General features: G+C 44.0%; 1 protein-coding gene across 1 annotated transcript in view; it reads right to left on the bottom strand.

Annotated features, from left to right (window-relative positions):
• LOC122817033 (trichohyalin-like) overlaps positions 1 to 24544 on the bottom strand; it is a 1834860-nt gene that overhangs the window by 374383 nt on the left and 1435933 nt on the right. Inside the window, exon 12 of the mRNA XM_044090165.1 lies at positions 17554 to 17775. Within this exon, the coding sequence (XP_043946100.1) occupies positions 17554 to 17775 (222 nt within the window). The remainder of the gene's footprint in view (positions 1 to 17553; positions 17776 to 24544) is intronic.

The raw sequence follows: 24544 nt of genomic DNA, 5'->3' as shown, positions 1-24544 counted from the left end.
TGTTTCAAGAGGATCCTGGGTGCTGTTTTCTCTTTATCACTATGTCATCCTTAATAAATGACAAACTTCCAGGTGCAAATAAGAATGACTTCCTCCTTTATGTATCATTACCGCCATCGTCAACCACTTTTTCCCCCTACATGGAGACAGGATGTTGTGCTGTCACCACCTCTCTCAAATCAGTGGCAGTTTCCTACCTCCTTTCAAAGTCATGCCTGACTGTCACAGTTTTTCTCTCGCACAATCCATCCATTTCTTGATTATACATGCTCTTTTCCTCTTGCTTTCTTCCTGTTTCCCCCAAATCATCTTCATCAAACCTTCTTTTGCTGTGCCTGAACCACCACCATCTGTTCTCTCTGACCTTCTCTGCTGCAGTGGCTTTAGCTATATGTGTAGATTACCCTAGCTTACTACATTTGAGGGGTAGAAGAAGAAGAGTCCAGAAGCCCTGGAGAATGGTTATAGAATACCTTCATCTGGACCTAGAACAGTAATCAAGCTTACAGTGCTTTGGATAAGTATGTAATGAGGACAGAGTAGCAGCTTCTAGAATCCAACGCGTTCTCAAAAAGGCAAAGATGAACCTAAGGCCCTGGTACAGTGGGCCTTGACCCTACCTGTAATAGCTTTGTTACAGTGACTATAACAAAAGGCAACAGCCTTAGACAACCATTTGGAAATACTCTGTTTTGACTCAAGTTGGCCCTTCTTACCTTTACAAGAAATGAACAATTATCTGAAGACCTGAAAAATGTAGTTTTGTCAAGACAGCATCTGAGTTGTCTGTGAACATCCAAGGTATGGAGTATCCTTTCTCCCACATGTTTAGGGTTAGGAAAGAAAACTGGGAGATGGCCAGCTTGGCTTTGAGTAAACTCGGATACCACTTTGAGCACAAAAGGAGGACTAATTCTCAAAGAAACCCTGCCAATATGGAAAATTAGATAGGGCTGACTCAGTATAAGACATGGCAACTCAGATACCCGTCTTGCAGAGATAAGAGCAATCAGTAAAACTGTTTTCCATGTTAAGAACCTCAAGTCAGCCAGATTAGCTGGTTCAAATGGAGCAAGTGTTAGATTCTCCAACACAAAATTAAGATCCCACTGAGGGGGAAATGCTTTTTTGGAGGTCTCTTAACAGCATTTTGACATGAGACTGCATTGAAGGAGGAGGCTCCATGGGCAGACATACTGAAATGGCCAATAAATGAACCTCGACAGAGGAATAAGAAAGGCCAGATGATAGTAGCTCTCACAAATATTATAGAACCTGAGAAAAACTAGCTGTGAATGGGTGCTAGCTGTTGTTGGCACCAACTATAAAAGCTTTTCCATTTGCTAATATATGACTTATATGATTTTCTTGTAGCAGGCTTTCTTACCTCTAGTAGTAACTGCTGCACACCTTCAGTAAACAGGTATCCGAAAGGAATTAAGACCCTATTACCTAGGCAGTCAACTGAAATTGAATGATGTCAGGATGTACTCAACACTCCCGTTCACGTGTTAGTAGATCCAGTATTTGAGAAAGCTTGTGATAACTGTCCCTAGTCATTTCGAAAAGAATCTAGAACCACAGTTGCCTGGGCCAGAAGGGAGTCACTACAATGATCTTAGAGGATACCTACTGAAATCTTCAGAAGTACCCCGGATATTAGTGGATAGGGTAGAAAATCATACAGGAACATTCTTGTTGGAAAAAAGAAAGGAAAAGAAAAGGCTTCTGTCTTACAAGCCTTCTTGCATGTAGTCCTGGAACAAAATCTTGCCAGGTGATTGTTCAGAAAAGGAGGCTGCCACATAATTTTGTCTGACAGCATATAGGACACCTGTAGAATGAGACTGTGCTGTGAAGCTATATTACAAGCTAACATGGCTAGTCTGCATAGGGGGTACGGCCTAGTTCCCACTTGCTTGCTGATGTACCACATGACTGGTAACGTCTGTAACCATTTGAAAAGGTCCCAGGGACCGCAGCTGGGTCAAAGAAACTGCTCCCCAAGCAAAATCTGAAATGTGTCTGTGGTAACTGACTTTTTTGGAGCAAGGATGGAGAAGGGCAGACCTGGATTTAAGGATATATCTCATCTCCACCAAAAGATTTCTCTTCTGACACTCCAGCACTGGGATTGGAAAAGATAAAGGGTGCAGATGCTGGGACCAAAGAACTTTCAGATACCACTATTTTTCTCATGTGGAGTCTTGTCTTAGAAATCCAAGAAGAAATACTCTGCTTGGAAACAGCCACCCCTAAAGACCTAGGGTGAAAAGAAAGAAAAGCTGATCAGACTTTTAGTCGAATCCAAGTAAAATCTGAGTTGTTTATGCACACCTACGGTGTAGAAGACTGTGGAGAAGGGAAAAAGGTAGGCAGCTGAACAGACTGATTCAAGGACAACTCATTCACCACCTTAGACATAAAGGAAATATTAGTAAGCAGGGACACACTGTCCTTATGAAAAATAAGAAAAGGGTGACAAGCCATAAGAGCCTGAAGCTCAGACACTCATTTGGCAGAAGCAATGGCCAACAGAAGAACAGTCTTCCAGAAACAATGTTGCAAGGAAGCTGAGGCAGCAGGGTCAAACTGAGTCTGAGCCAATTTCCCCAAGACAAAATTAAGATCCCAGGTAGGGGGAACAGGCTTCCTGGAAGGCCTAATATGAAGGACGCCTTTAACAAACTGTTTAGTTTAATTAAAAATGCATAAACTAAAGGAGGAGATAAAGGCAGACATGTAGAAATAGCTGATAAATGAGCATTCACCGAAGAGCAGGCCAAACCAAATTCACACAAGACAGAACCAAAGGAGCATCCACAGTAAGTGGATTTAGGTTTCTTGAACGACACCAAATAGAAAACCTCTTCCATTTGGATTATTTATTTATTTAACATTCGTTTAGCAGGAAAGCCCAACTGGGAAAGAGCCTATTTTCAGCACAGGCCCTGGAAGGAATGCTCCAGATGTATCTCTTTGGAATGTGGGAGGAAACCTGAGCACCTGTAGGAAACCCACGCGAACGCAGGGAGGACATGCAGACTGCACACAGAAGGTATCCCAACTGAGTATATAACCGGAGCACCTCTTGCTGTGAGGCGACAATGCTGACTGCTGCACCACTGCACTGCCCATAAGTAGGATTTCCTGGTATTGGTCTTCCTGGCCTCCTGTAGGACCCTAAGCACGTCCTCAGAAAAAAGGTGTCTGTGGAATCAAAATCCTATCACCCACCGAGTCAGCTGAAGAGTAGACAAGTGAGGATGGATGAGAGATCCCTTGTCTTGTGTGAGTAGGTCCACCCTTTGAGGTCATTTATAGTGAGGGCGCTTAACTAAGTAGTGGAGAAGAAGAGGGAACTAATGCTACTTTGGTCAAAGGTTTGCCACCAGCAATTTTTTTGGAGAATCCTGTTGAATCTTGGACAGGACTTTCTGAATAAGAGGAAAGGGAGGGAAGGAATACAGAAACATCCCCATCCGCAAAAATAAAAGCGCCGCCACCTTCCACACCAGAAGACTTGGGACCCTGGCATTAAACAGTGGAAGCTGTTTGTTCATGTGGGAGGCGAACACATCTACTTGAGGAGTACCCCACTGGTGGACAATGTCCAGAAACATATCCCTGTGAAGCATCCACTCGTGGGACTGAGACAAGGACCTGCTCAGAGTGTCTGCCACTGAATTTTGAGCTGATGGGATGAACATGGCCATGAAGGGTCAGCTGATGTTTCGCTGTAAGATCCCAAACCAGGAGTGCCAACTGGCAAAGGAGATAGGAGTTCGTGCCCCCGCCCGATTGTTAACATACTAAAGGACTGTGGTGTTGTCTGTAAACACCTTGAGAGGTCCTGGGGACAGGAGAGGATAAAAAGTTTGCATGTTGATGTGCTCTTTCTGTTGAAGAGGAGACCAAACACCATGAACCTTGAGAGAGCTGAGAGCTGCACCCCACCCTACATCCTAGGCATTTGTGAACAGCATGTCCTTCCATGAGGCCACCCATCTGTGAACAGCTCCTGAACCTGGAGAGGTGGATGAAGAGAAAGGCCTGGATTTACCGAAAGTTAGTGAATCCACCACTGTTATTCCTTCTTTAGATAAGGTAGGAGAGGAATTAGAAAATATAGAGGGTGTGCATGTTGTTGCCACACTGATTTCAGGAACCACTTGAGCTTCCTCATGAGAAGTTTGGCCAGAGGGAACATGGGAATGGTGCATGCCATAAACCCCATAAGTCTCAAATACTCCCTGGCCATAATCGAGGGCAAGGGAAGAAGATTCTGCAAGTAACGAGTGTCTGAACCTTTGGAAGATGCAGGGACATCAGCACAGGCACTGTGTGAATCCTTCACCCCAGAACATGTAGTCCTGAGAAGGAGTTTAAGATACTGATTCTCTAGATAAATTTTGAGGGAGGAAAGGTGACTTCCGAGTGTTAATAAAGGCCTGAAAAATACTGCCATATGTATGTTTGTGAGTGGCCCTCAAGCAAAACGAACACTGCTTGTGGCGATCCTTATGGGGAATTTGTCTCCCACAATGCCCATGAAGGGAGGAAGAGATTTCCAAACCACAAAGTAGCCTAAGCAAATGATGGAGAGGACCCAAGAGTTTTGGGTAATGTGTGACCAAAGAGGAAGAGAGAGAGACAGACAGATGATGAGAAAGGAATGCGACTGGGAAGAGAGTGGTAGTCAGGCACCGCCTGTTTTGTCAGGAAAGGGCTGCTTCTGAACAGGAGTACTCTTGACTGGGGTTACCTGGAGTAACTCTCTTTACCTTCTCTCTTACTTTTTTGCCGTGGTCAAGACTGCCTACGAACAAAGGCTGACTTAGAAGGATAATTCCTTTGAAACTTAGAAACAAAAATGTTTCAGATCCTGCAACTCCTTACCTTTTTCCTGTAGGGACTTGAACAAATCTGCAGCAGCAGTACCACACAAGCACATGTTACTCAGAGGGGCAACCATCAGCTTCTCCTTAATGTCACCAGGCAAAGGTTGAAAGCACTGTCAGGAGCATCCTCAGTACAGAACCAGAAGCTGGAGCTCTGGAAGAATCATCTACTGAATCATTACTGCACTTAATGGAGTGTCTAGCTACCTGTCAGGAAGCACCCCAACAGGGACAAAGCAGAAGTCTTAACCTCAGAATCAGGAAGATCGGCTAAACGTTGGCAAGTCTGGAAAAGCAGGGCCAAGACATACTTGGTCATATGAGTCTGATAATTAATAGCTCTGAAGGCAATCAGATGAAAGAACCAAAGTGGAAGGCAGTAGTTCAAAAAGCTTATTAGAAGCCACAGAAACTACAGAGGGGTCAGCAAAAGGGCACTTGTTTAAATGTTTGCAGTCCTCTGGCACCTTATAGAAATGATCAGGTGTATTAGGGGCAGGGGATTTCAGCCTGTGAAGCAGAAGAGAAGGCATCCAAAAAGGCAGGCAAAACAGGAGGTACAGCAGAGGGTTTAGGGGAATCCATCTGAAAGAGCTCATAGAATCTCTTGTGCACATCAGACACCTGACAGCAATCACATTTGAAATACTCCATCATCCTTACAATGGTATCCCCAAAAGAGATCTCTTCCAACACCAGAGTCTGGACTGGTGAATTCCTCCTCCTCAGAGCTATAGTCTAAAGAAGGAATCTGTGTGGGGTAGGCTAAGGAGTCCTCATCAGAATCTACCTCTTCGTCCAAAGAATCCTGATCTCTAACCCTTTTGGAAGGGAAAGACTACCAAAGAGGAGCTGGAACAGACTCCTTAAGGCAGTTTCAGAGCTATAAGGGCCTTAAACAGGCTCTGAGTAAAATTCTGCCAATCACTCTGAGGGTCTTTGGGAGCAGGAGATAAAAGCTTTGTTTTCTGCTTCTTTTTTAAATGGACGTCTGCCTTAATAAACGTAGAAGGCCCAGACATAGGCCTGTACTCCATAATCATAGCTGGCACTTCCTCCCTCACTAAGATCTGCGGAATACCCCTAGGCCCTTCCATAATCACAAGCCGTGGTATCCCCGGACATATGTGAAAGATGCCTGCAAAGCCTCAGAGGACGTGCAAGCAGCTGAATCCATGTTGGTCTCTCGAACCAGACACAGCAGAGGAATCAGACACTTGAACTAGGCAAACCTCTGGGCCTTCATCAGCCTCGAGAGAGACATCTGATAAGCAATGAGCAGCCAAAGAATCCACCCTAGCAGTCTTGGCCTTCCTCTTCATTGGCAGTTGTACTTCAGGCCTAGAAGCACCTTCCATCAAGGCCTGAGCTAAATGTTTAAGACACTGATTCTCTAGATAAATTTTGAGGGAGGAAAGGAGACTTCTGAGTTTTTAAGGACAAAGACCTGACAAATACTGCAAGATGTATGGTCATGAGCAGCCCCCAAGCAAAACAAACACTGCTCATGGCGATCCTTAGGGAGAATTTGTCTCTCATAATTGCATTTTACCCTTCTGGATAACATTAACCACAAATACAGAGAAAACAACCAAATTAAGGAAAAACACCCCAAAGGGGCACTTATCTGAGTCAAACTACACTAGTGCAACACAATGATGACTCTGCCAATCAGACTGATGATCAAAGGATGGCGTTCAGACTGACAGCAAAGAAGTTCCGAACAGGGTACGTCCGAGTGTCCCTTTTATGCGCTATACTATGCAAAGAGCTTACTAGTGATGTACAGCGTACCCTATGGTGACCTAAAGCCTTTGGTATACTGGCTGGACATCGGATCGCCTTACGGGCTATATCCCCATGCGTTAAGAATACTACAGTTGTGAATGGAAGGACACTCAGATTCCATGAACCACAAAATCCTAAGGTATTCCCTCGCAGAGACCGAAGTCTGAGTAGAAAACCTTAGAAACAGATCTAGATAAAGATCGATTTTTTCCTGTGGAAGAAATGATCTTTGAACTGAGGTGTCTAGTTGACATCCAAAAAACACAATACTATGTAAAAGAGTCACAAAGACAAAGATATACATCTGCAGCATTTCTCCCCAGGCCTCCACTGAAAATTGGCTTTGTTCCAAGTTGGACTTTCCCGGTAAACAAATGTTAAATAAATAAATAAAAAGAAAAACTTTTTAACATTCACTTGGAATTACAGCTTGTGAAAAAGATCCCTCACTCAAGACAGACTCCTGACATTTTGAGAGAGACTCTACAGAAATAAGCAAGCCGTCTAAACGTCGAAAATGTGAATACCCTGTAGCCTGCAATGAGCTACAACTGGAGCCAGACACTTTATGAACACTCTTGGTGGAGTGGATAGTCCAAAGTGTAAGCAGCAAACTGATAATGTGATACAGACTCACAAACTTTAAGAAATGTCTGAAGTCTGGATGAACAGGGATGTAACAATAACCATCTTTTAAGTCTAATGTTGCCAGGAAACTTGAAAGAGTAAGAAAAGGTAACAGGTTGTGAAGTGACATCATTCTGAATTTAGACACTAGCACAAAAAGGTTTAGGAAATATCCAGAACTGGTCACCAAGAATTTTCTTTCTATGTCACTAGGAACATCCTTAAAACCTTCCCCACCTGTGAAGGAGGAACTAGTTCTATCACTCCTTGGGCAACATGTGAAGAACTGTTGGAAAGAGAATCTGATCACGAGGATGAGGAATGACCCTCTGGAAAGAAGGAATTTCCTCATACTGCAATCTGTAACCCTGATGAATGATTTTCAAAACCCATTTGTCTGAAACTATCTGTTCCAAAACAGAAAAAAAGGAGATTCAGACTTTCAGAAAGAAAAAAATGGTGCCAGAGTGGGAAGGGTTCAAAGGTCTCTTGAATGGTCATTCAGCCTTGCTGGACTGTCTTTGGTTTTTGGAGGTTAGAGTCTTCTTTTTTGAAACACCCTTGCCATTTTTTCTTAAACATCTGTTAACTTGTATTTTCTTGTTTTTTTAAGACTGTTTCTTTTTTTTGGCCAATACAGCATGAGGAGACAGAAAATCCCTTGGAAAATTTGGAAAAGTCAATTACAAAATTCTTGAGATTCCTTGGATCAGCTTGCCCCTTTCATCACACTTTTTGATCACCTCTGCAGCAGGAGGGCCAAATACTAAATCTCTACCCAAAGGAGAATTTAAAATATAATTTTTAACATCTGGGAGGTTCTGCGAATGCAATCATGGAAGCCTCCTCAAAATACCAGTGGCTCAAGCTTCTCCCACTCCCATAATCCCCTGCTGTCCTCTAACCACTCAAACTGTTTGCTCTACAGCTAGAAACAGCTAAGGAAGACCTTAATCACCAGAGAGGACATCTCCACTTCCTCTAGATCTAACAGGATGGGGGAAGGAGGAAGGAATTGTGATGAACAGTGACACAGGATAACACAAATGCCAAGTTATGGTAAGTACATAACTATCTGATGTTATCCATGTCACTATTCCTCACTCTTGGGTCAAAGTCCCCAGCTACCCTAAATCCTGGGTGGCCTCATAGAAGGGCATGCAGAAGAACTGTGGAGCCAAAGAAAGCCCTGTTCCTGGAGACTATGTTGAACTTATAATGAGTAACAAAGTGTGAGGAGCAGGCCAGATGGTCGCCGCACAAATCTCATCTAAGGAATGGTGGGCCAAACAGGCAGCTGACGTAGCCAAAAATCTAGTGGAATGAGCTCTGACTGCTCCTAGTAATGACAGATATTTAGAAGAATAAACCATGGAAATACATTTTGAAATCCAATAAGAAACAGTAATCTTAGATACCTGCCTGACCCTTTCTATTAATAGAAAAGGCTACAAACAGCTGGTCAGATATGAGGAAACTCTTGGTCCTGTCCAAATAGAATCATAGTTGTCTACCAATGTCAATGGTGTGCAGCAAACATTTACCTTTATTGGAAAAGTTTGGGAAGAAAACTGGCAACTGAATGGACAGATTCAAATTTGCCTCAGTAGCTACCTTGGACATGAAGGAGGGGTTGGTCCAGACAGCCACTCTGTCTTTATGGAGCACCATGTATGAAGACTTAATATAAAGAGTCTGCAACTCAGAAACATGTCTTGCCGATGTCACAGCTACCAGAAAGGCAGCCATCCATGATAGAAACTTCATATCACAAGTAGCAGCAGGCTTGAAGGAACTCTGTGTAAGAGATAGCAGTTCAAAGGAAAGGTCCCAAGGGGGAGAAGGATCTTTGTCAGGAGGCCTAAGCAGGAAAACACCTTTCAACAATGCCTTACAGAGGTGAGAAGAAAAGGTAGGTTCCTCACAAACATGGAAATTAGAAATAGCTGCCAATTGCAGCTTAACAGTGAAGAAACTAGCTCCGTCCTGAAAGAGTGAAGATAAGAATAATAAGATGTCTGGAATGGGGGACAAAGAAGGATCCAGATTTCTCTGTTTGACCCAAATAGAAAACCTTTTCCATTTACTAGCATAGACCTTTCTGGTAGAGGCCTTCTGACAGGCCAGAATAATGTGAGAAAACAAACAAAAGATCCTTTTTGAGTTGCAAAAAATCTTTACTGGTGTCTCCTGGTACCTCGGCTTATGCCTTCAAGGTAAAGATTTTTTGCAACTCAGAAAGGCTCTTTTGTTTGTTTTCTCATATGCTGCTTTTTTGTTGTTTTATCAGGCCAGAATAATGTCTCTGACAAGCGATGCAAGCCTGGGCTGGTTTAGAATTACAGGAAGTGGACAAAAACGCAGTCAGACGAAGAGTCTGAAGGTTTGGGATCAGAAGATGGCAGAGGTGAGAAATCAAATCCAAAATAGGATCTAGTACCCAAGGTGGGTACCTCAGGTGAGACAGTAGGCGGGGGAACCACACTTGCAGAGGCGAAAAGTGGGCGATAAGGATCAAGGTGGCCTTGAGGCATCAAGCTTTCTGAAGCACTCTGGGATGACAGGTGTAGGAGGATAGGCATAAAGGAGACCCGGAGGCCACTCATGAACCGGACCATCCCTGTGACTCCCTGGCTGGGGGAATCAGAGCGAAATACTGACTGAATCTGTGATAGTGAGGGGACTCAAACAGATTGCAGCTCGAACGACCTCAGCAAAGGAAAGTCTCTCTCACCACTGAGGGATTCAGGGACCACTCGTGAGGACTCAGGATGACCCTGCTGAGATTGTCTGCTAACACACTGGACTCTCCAGGAATGTACGTTGCAAGGAGAAAGCATCCCAAAGACATCGCCCATTCCCAAACCCTCATGGCCTCACGACAAAGCAGATTAGAACGTGTGCCTCCTTGCTTGTTGATTTACCTCACAACCATCATGCTGTCCGTGTGAACTGCAATGGTACTCAGAGGGAGGCAGTCCTGAAAGGCTTGCAACATGAGAAGAACTGGTCTCATCTCCAGTATGTTTACATGCAGTTTGGTCTCTGTGGGGGGACCATGTACCTTGTACAGTCTTTCCGTGCTAATGCCCCCCCCCTTCAAACAAGGAAGCATCCATGGTCACCGAGGAGCTGGGGGGGGGGGGGGCATCTGCCTGTAGGAGATTTTTGAGAATGATTCCACCAAAGGAGAGGATGCCGGCACACCAGGGTGAGGCAGATTAAAACGGTAAACAGATGAGAAAGAGAAGACCACTGGACTGCTAGAGTCCACTGCAGAACCCTCATGTAGAACTTGGCCAACGGTACCACATAAATTGCTGCCGAAGTGGACCTGGGAACAAGACAGGTCTAGAAAGTACTGAACATGAAATCTGACTAGATGAACATGCCTGAGAGGCAATGCTGCAATCTCTGACACAGTGCCCAGCTGAATGCAGACAAACTCCAAGTTTCGAGATGGCATCAAATTTGACTCGGGTAGATTCACAGTGATTCCTAAAAAGTCTAACAGCCGAAGCATGTACTGAGTGGCTGTGACCAGTCGATGCTTGGTGGAAGATGTGAGGAGCTAATCATCAAGGTAAGGAAACACCTGGAGTCCCTGCAGCCTTAGGTGAACTGCCACCACTGCCATGCATGTGGTGAACACTCGAGGGGCTATGGTGAAACCAAAGGGCAGGGTCCTCAACTGGTAATGATTTGCCCCTACGTGAAAGCAGAAATGTCTCCTGGAGTGCCTGTCTATTTTTATATGATAGTACTCATCCTGGAGATCCACAGAGCCCATCCAATCGTCCTTGTGCAGAAGAGGCATAATGGATTGGACAGTGACCATCTGGAACTTGGACTTCTTGATGAAGAGATTTAACTCACTTAGGTCCAGAATTGGATATAGGTTCCCATCTTCTATGGCATCAAAAAGAAGCAAGAGTAAGTTCCAGATTCTTGTTGTCCTAAGGAAATCTCTTGGATGGCTCTCTTCTGAAGAAGCCTTAGCACTTCCTGTTGAGTTGGCTCCCTCTGATGCTTTGGCACATCAGGGAGGAGTTTCCTGATTGGAGGGAGGGGCTGGGAAAAGGGAATGAAATAGTCCCTGGACATAATGTTTAGCACCCAGCGATCTCTTGTAATGTTTGCCTAGACCAAAGGGTGCAGTGACAAACGACCCTCGACAGCCTCCGGGGCAGGATAGTCAGGCAGCGCATAAGGAGTGCTGGGAGGGCTTCTCAGAGAAGGGTCCCCGAAGCCCTGACTTTGCAGACCCCTCTGCTTCTTGGGAGGCATCTGGCATTCAACCCTCTCTCCCAACCTCTAGAAGAGGGCTCATCCTCAATATCCTGAAAGGAAGACAGCAATTTCCGAAACAATAACTTCCTAGTCCCTCGTGGTGTCTTAGAAAAGGACCACTGAGGAGAAGAAAACTTGATTCCCACAGCTGACAAGGTCTTGCCTTTCAGCTCAGTGCTGGCGAGTGCTTCATTAACTGAAGGACCAAAGAGGGTAGATCCAAAGGGGGCACTGGTGAAGGATGCCTTAAAGGACTCCACAAACCCGTAAAGGTGCAGCCAGGTGTAACAGAAAATAGCAATCCCTATACCAGCTGCTCGAGGTGCACCTTCCACAGCTTGGGAAATGAGCCTCATCAAGGAATTTGAGAGGGATGCAAGAGTAGATAGCTTGGGGGACACTTTGCTTAGGTCCCCAGCAGCCAACAACTCAGAAAGGGAAGTGGTCAATTCCTTGACCAAAGCCCTCTGAAGGCTGGTGAAATGTGTGAAGTAATTAAGTGCCCGCAGACCACAGGCAGCTGAGGCGAAAACCAGCTTTCCATGTCTGTCGATCGCCCAGGATTCTCGGTTGCAGGGATGAACAGATATACTCTGCTCCGCCAACTCCTTTTTAGTGGTGGCAGCTACCACTATAGCATCAACAGGCTCCCCTTTCGACCAAAACTGTCAGTGGGAGGACTCAGAAACTTGTCGGTTCATTTCAGTACTGGCTCCACAGTATCTGGCTCCTTCCATGCCCTGCTAGCAATGAGGTCTATCACTTCGTCAGCAGGGAGGCAGGAGGTAGATGGTCCTCTACCAAACTCCTTCAGGAACACAGACTCCTTGGAGGACAGGAGTAGGGAAGACCATTCGCCCTTGAGGATTTCTAAGATGTCCCCAAAGGAGACATCCTTAGGCGGAGGTCTGGGGGACCAGTCCCCTTTATCAAGGTCCGTGTCCTTGGTGAGAGACTCCATGGGGGAGTCTAGGTGCCTCCTCGTGCGAGGCACCTCCTCCGAGGGGGACTCAGGGGAGCAGTCAGAAGAGTGGGGAACCCCAAGTGGGGTGACTCCTGCCTGAAGGCTGGTTTGAGAGGGCTGACTAGGAAAAGGATGAGGAAGGTCCACTGTAGGGGGCTGGAGGGGTGGGTCCCTGGATGGCATGGGAGGCAGATCTAGCAGAGGAAAAAGTCCTCTCTACTACCCAGAAGGCTGAGGGACTGGAAGATGCCCCATCCCCACTTCTGGCAGGAAGGCCCACCTGGAAGAGGGAACAGAGCATGCCAGCGCCTCAAGACCCCTAGACACTGCTGGCCTTGAGCAGAGACCAGTCTTTAAGGATAGGACCAGAAACCTCCCCCAAGGACTTTGGAGAGACTGGTTGGGTCCATGATTCCATCTGCTCTGGGGGAGGCAGAGCAGAACTGGTCAGGGACATGGACAGGGTAGAGACAAAATGGCCTCTATATATCCCCATTGTCTCTTAACCATGCCCCAGGGCCTGAAAGAGAGGAAACCGTAGGAGCAGGCAAAGGACCCCTAGCCGGACGGCCAGGGGATGCTAGAAGCCCCAACTCAATCTGTGTTTTAAGGAATGACCTCATCATCATGTCCATATCGGAGGGTAGCAAGCTCCTGGAGGACCTAGAAGAAGACGACCTAGCTGGGGACGCATGTCCGGACCCTGAGGACCTCCTGTGCCTCTCGGAAGATTGGCCTCTGTGCCTGGGAGCTGCAAAGAGCTGCTGCCTGCCAGAACCTGAAGGAGAGTCCTCAATAACAATGGTGGGATTCAACAGGGATCGTGGATCTGACCGTGTCAGAAGCGAGGACAAGAAAGGATTTGAGCACTTGGAACCCGAAGGTCTAAGATCCTAGAAGGCCGAATCCATGACAGGTCCAATATTGGTTGAATCTGATGGCCTCGATCTGGAGACCTTGGATCCAGGAGTAAACTCTCGCAACCTTGAATCTAAAGGCCTCAAAATGGAAGCCTTGGATCTGGGGGTGGACTTGCGGGACCAGGGATCCAAGGTAGTCGGATCCAGCAGAGCCGAGGCTGGGGTCAGGCCCAAGGAGCTAGGACCCAACCTCCTGGACTTCTTAGAGGAAGAGGACCCTGGGACAGATGGGGCCTTCCTCTTGTGGTCAGAGGGGCCAGGCTTTGCCGAAGACTGGGCCAATGGACCCCCGGACCACATCCTTCAGCAACAATTTGTTACAACACTTGACCAAGACCCTGGGGTTGAATGCGGCACAAATGTTGCATGCAACCTCAAGGTTGTCGGCACCCAAGCAGTAGAGGCACTCCTCGTGCGAATCGGACATGGGCATCTTCTGGCCACACAAAGTGCACCTCAGACACCAAAAACAGTGCGCAAAAAACGTAAGCCGGAGCTAAACCTAAATCAAAAAGTCAACCAGAGACAGCACTAGCAACAAAACACTCAACTACTACCAGTTAAAACTCTACAGACTATGAGAAAGGAAATAACATAGAAGAAGTAACCCTTTTGGCAGCAAAAGCTTAACCTAAATAATGGTAATGGGAGGAAAGGATAACAACTAAGCTTAACTGTAATACAGGGAAGCAAATAAAAGAAATATAAGAAAATATAAAACATTAGTACAAATATAAGCACGTATCCCTGTGACGAGACTCAAGCCAAGAAATCACGTCTGAAGCTGGTGAATGGCAAATGAGATCTGGGGGGGTTTAGAGGGCAGCAAGGGAATGCGGGAGTGGGAGGAGCTCAAGCCTAAGATCTGTCTGATAAGTTGCCGGCTCGGATCCAATGTCGGATCCTAAGACCCAAGAGTGAAGAACAGTGACATGGATAACATCATTTCTTTCCTATTCCCCCTCCCAGGACCAACAAGAGTGGCTCTCTCTTGCCCACTAAGGAGACCTCAACAGCCTACCAGGACATGGCCTACCTTCAGACTCTAGTGGCTATAGATGTTACGCCAGAGGGATCTAGGGTAAAAGATGAGTGGTCTGACAGAGATACAACAAATGGCTACAGCAGAGTCATCCACGTGCAGCTGAGGCAACCTGCTAGCCTACTGTGGTGGCAAAGGCTGTTTGCTTATTTTTTTTTCTTTTTGTGGCTGGAAGTTGGACTGACTGACTGTTCCAGGTCAAGAACCTATGAACCAAAGTAGAAAATGCCTCTTTCCTGGGGAAGAGAAGCAGCAATTACAGTTAAAAGCACTTTAAAACACTATGCCAGCACTGCAAAAGTTAAATAAACAATTTTAACACAAGAAAAAAGTGTCTTCAGTTACTTTACAGCACTTTTAAACAGGTAACAAAATGAGCACTGCGTTTAAAAGTGCTTTACAATCTAGAGATGGTCTGTCAAAACACAACACTCCTAGCTTTAAAATAACTTCTGAATTGGAAAGTAATAAAACATCAACAAACTTAAGAAAATGTAATTTTTTCCCAAAGGGAGCTTATCTGCCCAGCAAAGGAAAGCACAAGCCAACATCTGATCCGTGGAAGCCTCAGAGGAGTGTACTCTTTGGCAGCAATAAAGCTCTGAAGGACTTCCTGCCCAAACTTGTCTTTTAATTAGCTCAGCTCAGCTCAAGCTGCCTGACAGTTTGGATGCATAAAAAGTGACCTGAAGCTCTGGAAACTGGCCAGCTGTTATATCCATAGCAGGTATAACCCATGCAGCTAAGGCTACTGCAGTAGTGATCAATATGATGAACATCACCATGTAGGGTGGGTGGACATTTGACCTCACAAACATATTTTTTTTCACCTTCTCATGTCTTTTTTAAAATACGTGAAGAAGGTATGGCAGTTCAACTGTGAGCTATCACCCTTCCTGGAACCTCCCAACATATTATGAAGTACATGAAAAGAGTGGAGTCCTGGATCAGTCGTAGAACAGACACTAGATTATGCAGCAGGGAGTAAATCAAATTACCAACTGCCAGGGGGTACAGGGGTCTCATCCAGTAAATCATATGTGGATCCAGTGAGCACAACTGTCTACTCCTGTAACAAAACATAAGCAATGCTGAAGACTCCTCGAATTACCTGAATTAATTTTTTTCTTTTGATTTCTGCATATACTAAATTTTAGATTTAACTTTTTTCAAAGTGGCAAGAGAAATAGAGATAGAAGAACATGAAGTCCTGCAATTATAAATGTTTGTATTAAAAGTCATACCATAATGGCAGTCAGCAAAATCATAACCTTTCCCAAAACATAATAAATGCTGTAGGTGGAACTCCTTGGAGAAATCTGATGGTCACAGGAACATCCACTGGTAAATTTCTTGAGACATAAGTAGAAAGATCAAAATGCAGAAAAATTACTAATTAATCTAATATTTACAGAAATGTAAACCTGCAATTAACACTACCAAGATTAAGTCCTAATAACATCAAGAAGACAAGAACACAGTGCGGTGGATATTGTCTACAGATGGCAAATAAGGGTGCATGATGTACTCTCACAGCAGACAGTCCAGTAAGGGGCAGAACTCGAGACTAAATCTGCATGCACCCACAGAAACAGCTGACAAATGAAAAGATTAGGTAAAGACTGAAGCCACCCCTTCAGCTGATTATCATCCACATAATTACTGCTGAAGCAGGGATCCACATGAAAACATTACACAGCATTTCTCATTTGATGACTTTGGTTACATCTTTAAAGCCTGAAATCCAACAAGTCACTCCCTTTTCCTGCCAAACTTTTATGGAATTTGTTTCATGTTTAATGAGGGCTAAACTTAAGAAAATCTTTAAAATATCAACAGAAGGGGAAAAACTACATCAAAATAAAGCAACAAACAAGAACTGTTCCAGGAAAAAAAGAAACCGATCTTAACGTAAGCTGCCAAAACAGTTATTTGAAGAATGAGTTAATGAAATGCGTCCACAAGAAGCTCTGGTGAAAAAAAAAGATTAAGATTTAAAAACTCCTTGTGCTTCAAAACAGTACTAAACTTGATGTAAAAACTGTAAACTTGATGTAAAAACTGTTGTGGAATGCCTTTGTCACGGGGAAAAAGACTTGCATGGAAATCTTGTACTTGAAGGTTATCTTTCTACCACATGTATAACAAGCTGAGTGGAACATACTTTATGAAAAATATGTCACTCAGCTCAAAATATAAGAAACTCCTTTGAGAAAGCTCACCGACAGGTCAGCTCAATATGTAACTCATCACCATCTTCATTCCAAAGCACATTCAAGATCAATTTTCTGACAAAAAATTTCAACATTTTCAAAACAGGTTAGTCACAGTACTTAATGTATAAAACCTGGAAGTGACAAAATGATCATAGTAAACAAACAAATACTGAATTCATCCACCAGAAAGTCAAAACCACACAAACCAGCAATGTACTACTATTCAAGCAAAGAAATGGCAGTAACCCAAGTTGAAGGGTGAATTCAGACAATCAGAAAACAGAAGTAGTGGAGAAAAATGGATGGATATCTGCAGAAATCATTTCTAGTCTGAAAGTGGAGCTGGAACTTGGACTTGTACTTGTCCCAGAAGGATGCAGCTGCCTTACCTATTTCTACTCTGTAGAGTGAAAGATTAAGAATCTCAGCACAAAGTACGTGAATGCACAAGACAGAATAATACGCCTGCCTACCAAGTAACTTCTGTCCAGAAATGAACACAGAAACAAAAGAGCACTAAAAAAGCTTGGTGAATACCACTCTACTTCAACAAATGCTAACCCCTGACCATCCCAGATATCAAGTAAGTAGCACCCAATTAACAACCCCACGTAGAGGCCGGACAAAAGAAACCTCCAGAATAAAGTTTAGATGTGGCTTAAAGGTGACCTCTGGTGTATGGCAGCTAGTGGCAAAGGGCCTCAAAAAAAACTCACGGGGAAAAAAGGAGTCATAGAAAGCAGTACTCTAAGTCCTATAAAACAAATGACCTCCACACGCCTTGTTTTCTTAGTATGATACATACCAGTTTCAGTACTGCTGTCTCTCTCTCTGTCTTTCTCATGCTGTTTCCTGTGTAATTTATCAACTTGATTTTCTTTACTCTTTTCTCGAAGCAAAAGCTGCGGAGAAGTCACATTGCCAACAGGAGATGGTACTGATGTTCGTTTCTTATCACACACTTTCACAGCTTTAGGATCCAAAGGCAATGCAGACAAATTACGTTGTGCTGTGTGAAGGGATGCATCTAGAAAGCAATAATGGACATTAATCACCTGTAAGTAATCCTCTTAATAGAAGATAGGTTTTCCTTATTACATCTGCCATTGACCAACAGACAAACGAAGAAAGTCACAGAGAGTCACGCTTGGGTAGAGTCCAAAATGGAGAAAGAATCAAGTCTTCCTTAAAAAATTACTTTTGCCTGAATTCGTAGTCTTAACTGATTCTAGAAGATAAACAGCTCAACAGGCAAAACCCATGCCAGTTTTCTTAAAGTCCATAAAAAATACCCAGCCGAGTCAAAGACCGCAGTAAAGACTGCAATTATTGCAATAAAAACAAACCCATAAGCTTGCACTAAAAATCTGCTTACAGATCTGAAGAAGTACCTCTTGTGGAAAAAGCTTATGTGCTGCCATTGATTTTTATTTTAATAAACTGCAGTTGTGAGTGTGGAAGGTGTGTGCTTCTAGGGGCATGGGGACTTCACTATACAGATGGGCTTTGTGAGTATGAAAGTTGTACACTGCTAGTGATGTGGGTTGTTCATTATTCAGGTGGACAAATGGTCAATCACTGATTATCCTGCTATCCCACTGATGGAAGTTATCTTCTTCCTGAGAGGGGGTGTACTGGGTGCTAACTAGGAATGAAGTGTACTGATTATCAGAAGCAAACAATCTGACGACCACCACAGCCCAATCTGCAACCATCCAGCCATTTTGTAGCCTAGGTCATTGGGAAATGGACTACACCAGAGGCCCGGCATCACTGAATATACAATGTCTCTTTTTATGCAAATCAATGAAGGATGAAGGCCTTCAGTTCAGAATGTCGCTTTATTAGGGCTTCACACTATTCACAGGGCATGAACTTGTCCTTAAGTTTTCTATAATCTTACAATACAAACTCTGTTAAGGTTATGTACGTATGTATGCATAGGCTATCTAAAGTACTACAAACACATGCGTATTAGTTGTGAGCACTACGCATCATCTACATGTGCCTCCAAATGGCTTGTCAAGCTCAAATGGTCTAAAATGTCTGCGCTGGAAATGGGCACTATCCAGCCAGACAACTCACCTGACAAAATACAAAGTGTTAAAAATAAGTAGAACACATGCAATAGTAAAAGTAAAACACACAACAACCACAAAGACTAGGGGCCCGATTCAATAAAGCCTACACTGAGTGTACACGATATATATTCAAGAAATTACCTACCACATTTTTTGTGCTTTCTAGTCACTCAGAAAGATTACACAAAGTGTACACGTAGTCTACACTTGGTGGTAACCTTTATGAACACCTGTCAATATTTAAAGCTGCAAGAAAATCAGTAGGAAAACTAAAATTAGGAGGAAGAAGTTGTGAGTTACATCTGTGTTGTCTGTTCATTCAGAACGCTGTATACTTAGTGTAGGCTTTATTGAATCCCAGGGTACTAACTAAATCAGAGAATTTGTACAATGTTAGCAAATGGATGTGAAGGAAAAACAATCACTCTGGAAAGTGAAGTTACCAAAAACAGGTGCAACAAAACTGGCACCTGGTATTAAATGCAAATCTAATACATTTTATAACTGTACAATATGCACTGATGTGGACACAGCTGATTGGTAAAACTCTACCAAAGTTATATGCTAGGCTGATAGCACAAAAGCTGGCATGATTCCACAAACATTTCTACTGTGACTTTTCTTGGCTTCCTCATTTTTGTCACAGGTTACCAAAGTTTAACCTCACCTCTTCCTTTCTGTTTCCCAAGTCAATATGTTAAAATGTGTTTGCTCTCAGAAGTTATGCTAAATCAGTTACTTGACAGCAACCTTTCTAAACTCAAACACATTGTCCAATTAACTCCTTTATTTTCATTTAGTGTTCTGCAGTTACTCTTTTTCTGAAAGACTGTCCTCTGATGTGGTCCCGGCAGACTGATAAAACTATACCAAAAGTATTTGGTAGGCTGATAGCACAAACACTGTTACAGTTCCATAAATACTTCCATTGTGACTTTTTTTGATTCATCATTCCTCTACTTTTTATACATTTTCATAAAATTTCCAAAATATCTCAACACCTCTAAAGGATCTCTGGCTATTTTTCTTGTCAAAGGCTCCTTAAATTAGACTTCAATCCTTTCTACCTGCCTCTGCCCAACAGTTGCCTGACAATCACTCTCCAATTATGCCCTTGTTTTCTTTTAGTAATTTGTAGTTACTCGTATTGTTCTGCTATGCTCTTCTTCATCAATACTTTAACCTTTGTCAATCCCTCTAAATAATTCCGATATTTTTTTTCTTTCTCAATATGTCCTCCTCTCTTATTTATACTAGATTTTTAAAGTTCATTTTCATTTTTTTCATTTTATCTAACTCACTAGCAATCAACTCTTTTTCATGCATACTAGTAAACAAAGCAGACAGGCATCACAACAAGCACTTATTGAACAGATGGAAAATGGTACTGTGTTCTTTTATGACCAACAAAGGAAAACAATACCAACAAGCAAGCATATGTATAGCCCACTACAGCAGCAGCCAACATAGACACTTTCTTCAAAAAAATGCATCCACTTAAATTTGCAAAGCAGCAACCTGGATTCTTCTGAAGAAGAACCTGTACTTTTTTGAAGCACAATGGATTGGACATGAAGTCTAGGAGCATGACACACTTTGCCAATATAGTGCTGGAGGGCAAACTTGTATTTTGCTATGTAGGGGTCAGACTTCCTGGGGTACCAAAAGTACAGTTCTGTACACTTACCATAAATGTAGATGTTTGAGTGTATTCACTGTTGCAGTCATTACATTTGGGTTATCTGCTTGCAGGTAGCCCTCAGTCGGCCTGATTAACAAAGTATTGGGTCCTGCGTCGGTTGCTGTCCCTTCTTCCATGACGTCAGGGGTATAAAACATGCAGCCAACACCATTACATCAGTTTTTCTTGCCCCAGATGTCAGGTGCTCTCTTAATGGGAAGCAATTAAATATAAAAGTACAAAGATATACCTCCAACTAAAAAGCAAATACACCAAAAAGGCTTTTAATCATAGTAAAGGAAAGCAGAGGTACAGCCAAAAAAAGTTAGGGGGCTGCAGGGAGGGTAACCAAGACTGCAAAAGTGAATACACTCGAACATCTACATTTTTGGTAAGTGTACACAACTGTACTATGTTCTTCGTGTTTCACTGTTGCAATCATTACATTTGGGTAGATTCCCAAAGCTATGGTTGGGAGGAAGAATTTAGATAGCATTAGGGCCAGCTATAAGGCCCTGCAAGACTGCAGTGGCAAAGCCAGCTCTGGATTTAGAGAAAATTGGCAAATGATAATGCTTGGTGAAAGTATGTACAGAACTCCAGGTAGCAGCTTCTAGATGTCCCTAGTAGGGACACTGCTGAGAAAGGCTGTAGAGGTAGATGCAGCCCTGGTGGAGTGAGGTCTGATCCCCTGGGGGATAGGTTTTCCATGGTGCTTATAGCAGAAATGAATGCAATGGCTTATCCATTTAGAAATGGTTTGCTTTGAAATAGCCTTCCCCTCTGCCCCTGCAGCAAATGCCACCAGCAGTTGTTCAGATTTCCTTTGAGGTTTAGTCATGTCCAAGTAGAATCTAAGTTGTCTGTGCACATCTAAGGAATGCAGTATCCGTTGCCCTTTATTCTGTGGATTGGGAAAGAAGGTTGGCAAATGAATGGACTGATTAAGGGCCACACTGGATAACACCTTGGGCATGAAGGAAGGATTGGTTCTGAGGCACACCCTGTCCGCATAAAAGATGATGAAAGGCTCCACTGCCATAAGGGCCTGTAATTCAGATACACTTCTAGCTGAAGTGATTGCTAAAAGGAAAGCTGTTTTCCAAGAAAGAAATTAAGTCTGCAGTAGCAGCTGGCTCGAAAGGAGGTACAGTGAGTTTCTCCAAGACAAAGTTAAGGTCCCAGGCTGGGGTTGGAGCTCACCTGGATGGTCTCAAATTTTTGGCTCCTCTGAGGAACTGCTTGAGCACTGGATGAGAGAAGAGGGGAGGTTCTGTGTTATAATGAGCTGAAATGGTTGAGGCATGGATTTTAATGGAGGAAAAAGACAGGCCCTTGTGAAGCATCTCAGTTAAGTATTGTAAAATCTGACAAATTGGGCGCTGCTGTGCTCATCCCTTGAGACTGGTTCCAGGCACAGAATCTTTTCCATTTTTCAGCATAAGATTTTCTAGTACTAGGCCTCCTTGCCTCTAAAATGATTTCCATCACAGGTTTGCTGAGGGATGGCAAAGGAGAGCTTAAGTAATTAGCCAGGCTGCAAGGTTCAGTGTTAGAAGCTGAGGGTGCAGAATCTGGTTCTCCTGCTGAGACAGTAGGAAAGGAGTCTGAGGCAGGTGCCATGGAGATAATCATGGCATGCTCGCAGAAGGGGGTACACACCAGTGTTGGCGCGGCCAGTCTGGAGCAATCAAATCATCCTTAGTTTGTCCTGTTTGAGTTTTAGTAGTACTTTGGAGAGCAGAGGCAGAGGGGGGAAGGTATAGACTGATAGGATTTTCCAGCTGAAGGACAGAGCATCCACTTTCCAGGCTTGTTTGTGGGGAGTCCTTGTGCAAAGTTTGTCCAATTGGTAGTTCTGGGGAGAGGCAAACAGGTCTATATCTGGCCACCCCCATTTGTTTGTCAACATGTTGAAAGTCCTTGGTTCCAGTTTCCACTCGTGTGGGTCCATGAGGTTTCTGCTTAGTCCGTCTGCCAGTGTATTTAGTTTTCCTGGCAGGAATTGAGCTTGTAGGTGCACTTGGTAACTCAAGGCTGTGTTCCACAAAACCATGGCTAATCTGCAGAGGGGGTAAGAATGTGTAACCCCCTGCTTATGTACCACATTAACAGTGGTGTTGTCCGTCTTTACCATTAGTTGCCCTGGAAGAATGTGGTCCTTCAAGGCTGTCAGAGCATTCTGTACAGCTAACTTTTTTTTTTGATTGATATGCAGGTGCATTTGACTTGAGTTCCATTTGCCCTGAATGCACTTCCCTGTCCGGTGAGCCCCCCATGCATAGTCTGATGCATCTGTTGATGGGGTTTGGGTGGCAGGGGATGGTGTGAAAAGTAGTCCCTTGTTTTGGTGGCAGGCCTCTGCCCACCAAAGGAATTCTAGGCGTAGGCAAGGTATGATAGGAATCATTGTTTCTGGGTCCTGAGAATGTTGACACCATAGGCTTTTTAGATACCACTGTAGTTTCCTTATATGCAGTTTTGCATATGGAATTAGAAGAATGCAGGAGGCCATGAACCCCAAAGCGTGCAGTATTTGTATTGCAGATAGCAGGGTTTTTGTGGCCACTTGTTTGAAGTAGGTTGTCAAATGAATTTGTTTCTCTGGTGTGAGGTAAGCCATCTGGGAAGTTGTATTCAAGTTTGCTCCCAGGAATATAATTTGTTGACAGGGTACCAGTTGCGATTTCTTTTCGTTTATGGTGTACCCCAGACAAGTTAGAACCCTTTGTATGTCCTGGCTTTCTGCCTGAATTAGACAATCGTCCAGGTATGGGTATATTTGAATATTTATTTGCCCGCAAAATGCAATAACTCTACTCACAGGCGATCTATGCCTGACATACAAGGCCATGTCCAATCTGGAATTAATGGACATGCTCCACCTCAGAAAATCCAAATCCACCAGAGCCACGAGAGCGAGAGACTTAAACCTCAACACAGAAATAAATAGGACGTGCTGGAGGGACAGATTCATAACCCAGAGGCTCCCTACATTCCGGAACAGAATCCCAGTCCATGTTAGGCAGAGCCCCCCTCACTGACTCTCTTCAAGAGAAATCTTGACGAGTGGATGGGAGATTGTAGGTTTATCCCAGGGGTCATCTCTGTGTCACTACTAGACAGAGGCACAGTAAACTAAACCCTAAATGGGCATAGTATTCTCATTCCAAGGGGTGGCGAAAGCCACACACACTCTGGCTAGGCTTATAAATGCCCTAGGGCAGATAGCCTAGTATGAACCTATGAGCCTATAACTGGAGCCAGGCACTTTGTGAATACCATGGGCGCAGTAGATAAGCCAAAGGGCAGTGCAGAAAACTGATAGTGTGTGTAGCCTGCTTTGAAGCATAGGTATCTTCTGCAAGATTCCCAGATTGGGATGTGCAGGTATGGTTCTTTTAAATCTAGTGTTGCCAACCAGGCATCTTTGCCTAGCATAGGAAGTAACTGGTGAAGAGAGTCAGCATCTTGAATTTTGGAATCTCCAAAAAGGTGTTTAGAGTACACAGGTCCAGGATAGGATGCCATGAGTTGTCCTTTCTGGGTACCAGGAAAAGTCTCGAGTAGAAACCTTGTCCCTTTTCCTCTTCTGGTACCAGTTGAATAGCCCCCATGCTTGAGAGAGAAAGTACTTGTTTTTGGGCCTCTGTCCACTGATTTGAGGGTAGGTCTGGCCACCCGCTTGGTGTTGGCAACATGTGGAAGTGAAATCTGTATCCCTGGGACACTATATTTAAAACCCATTTGCCCTGGGTAATGAGTTCCCAATTCTTTGCATGAAGATCAATCTTTCCCCCCAAAGGGGCAGTCAGTTGATAAGTGCTTGGAAATTTTAAAAGGAAGTCATTGAGACAGTTTACCATAGGGGGGAGTCTTATTATTCCCAGATTTGGAAGTGGAGGCCCCCCACTGCTTAGTTGTGTGTGTCCTTTGAGACTGAAACCTGGGTTTTTTGCTGTGTCTGGGTTTGGCTTGAGAAGACCTGGAAGGGGCTGGAAAGGACCAATTCTTAGAGGGCCAGTGCCGACTAA

The sequence above is a fragment of the Protopterus annectens genome, chromosome 12.part0 (assembly GCF_019279795.1).
Source record: "Protopterus annectens isolate FY-2018-M chromosome 12.part0, PAN1.0, whole genome shotgun sequence".
Taxonomy (NCBI): Eukaryota; Metazoa; Chordata; order Ceratodontiformes; family Protopteridae; genus Protopterus; species Protopterus annectens.
This window is presented reverse-complemented; position numbering and strand designations above follow the sequence as displayed.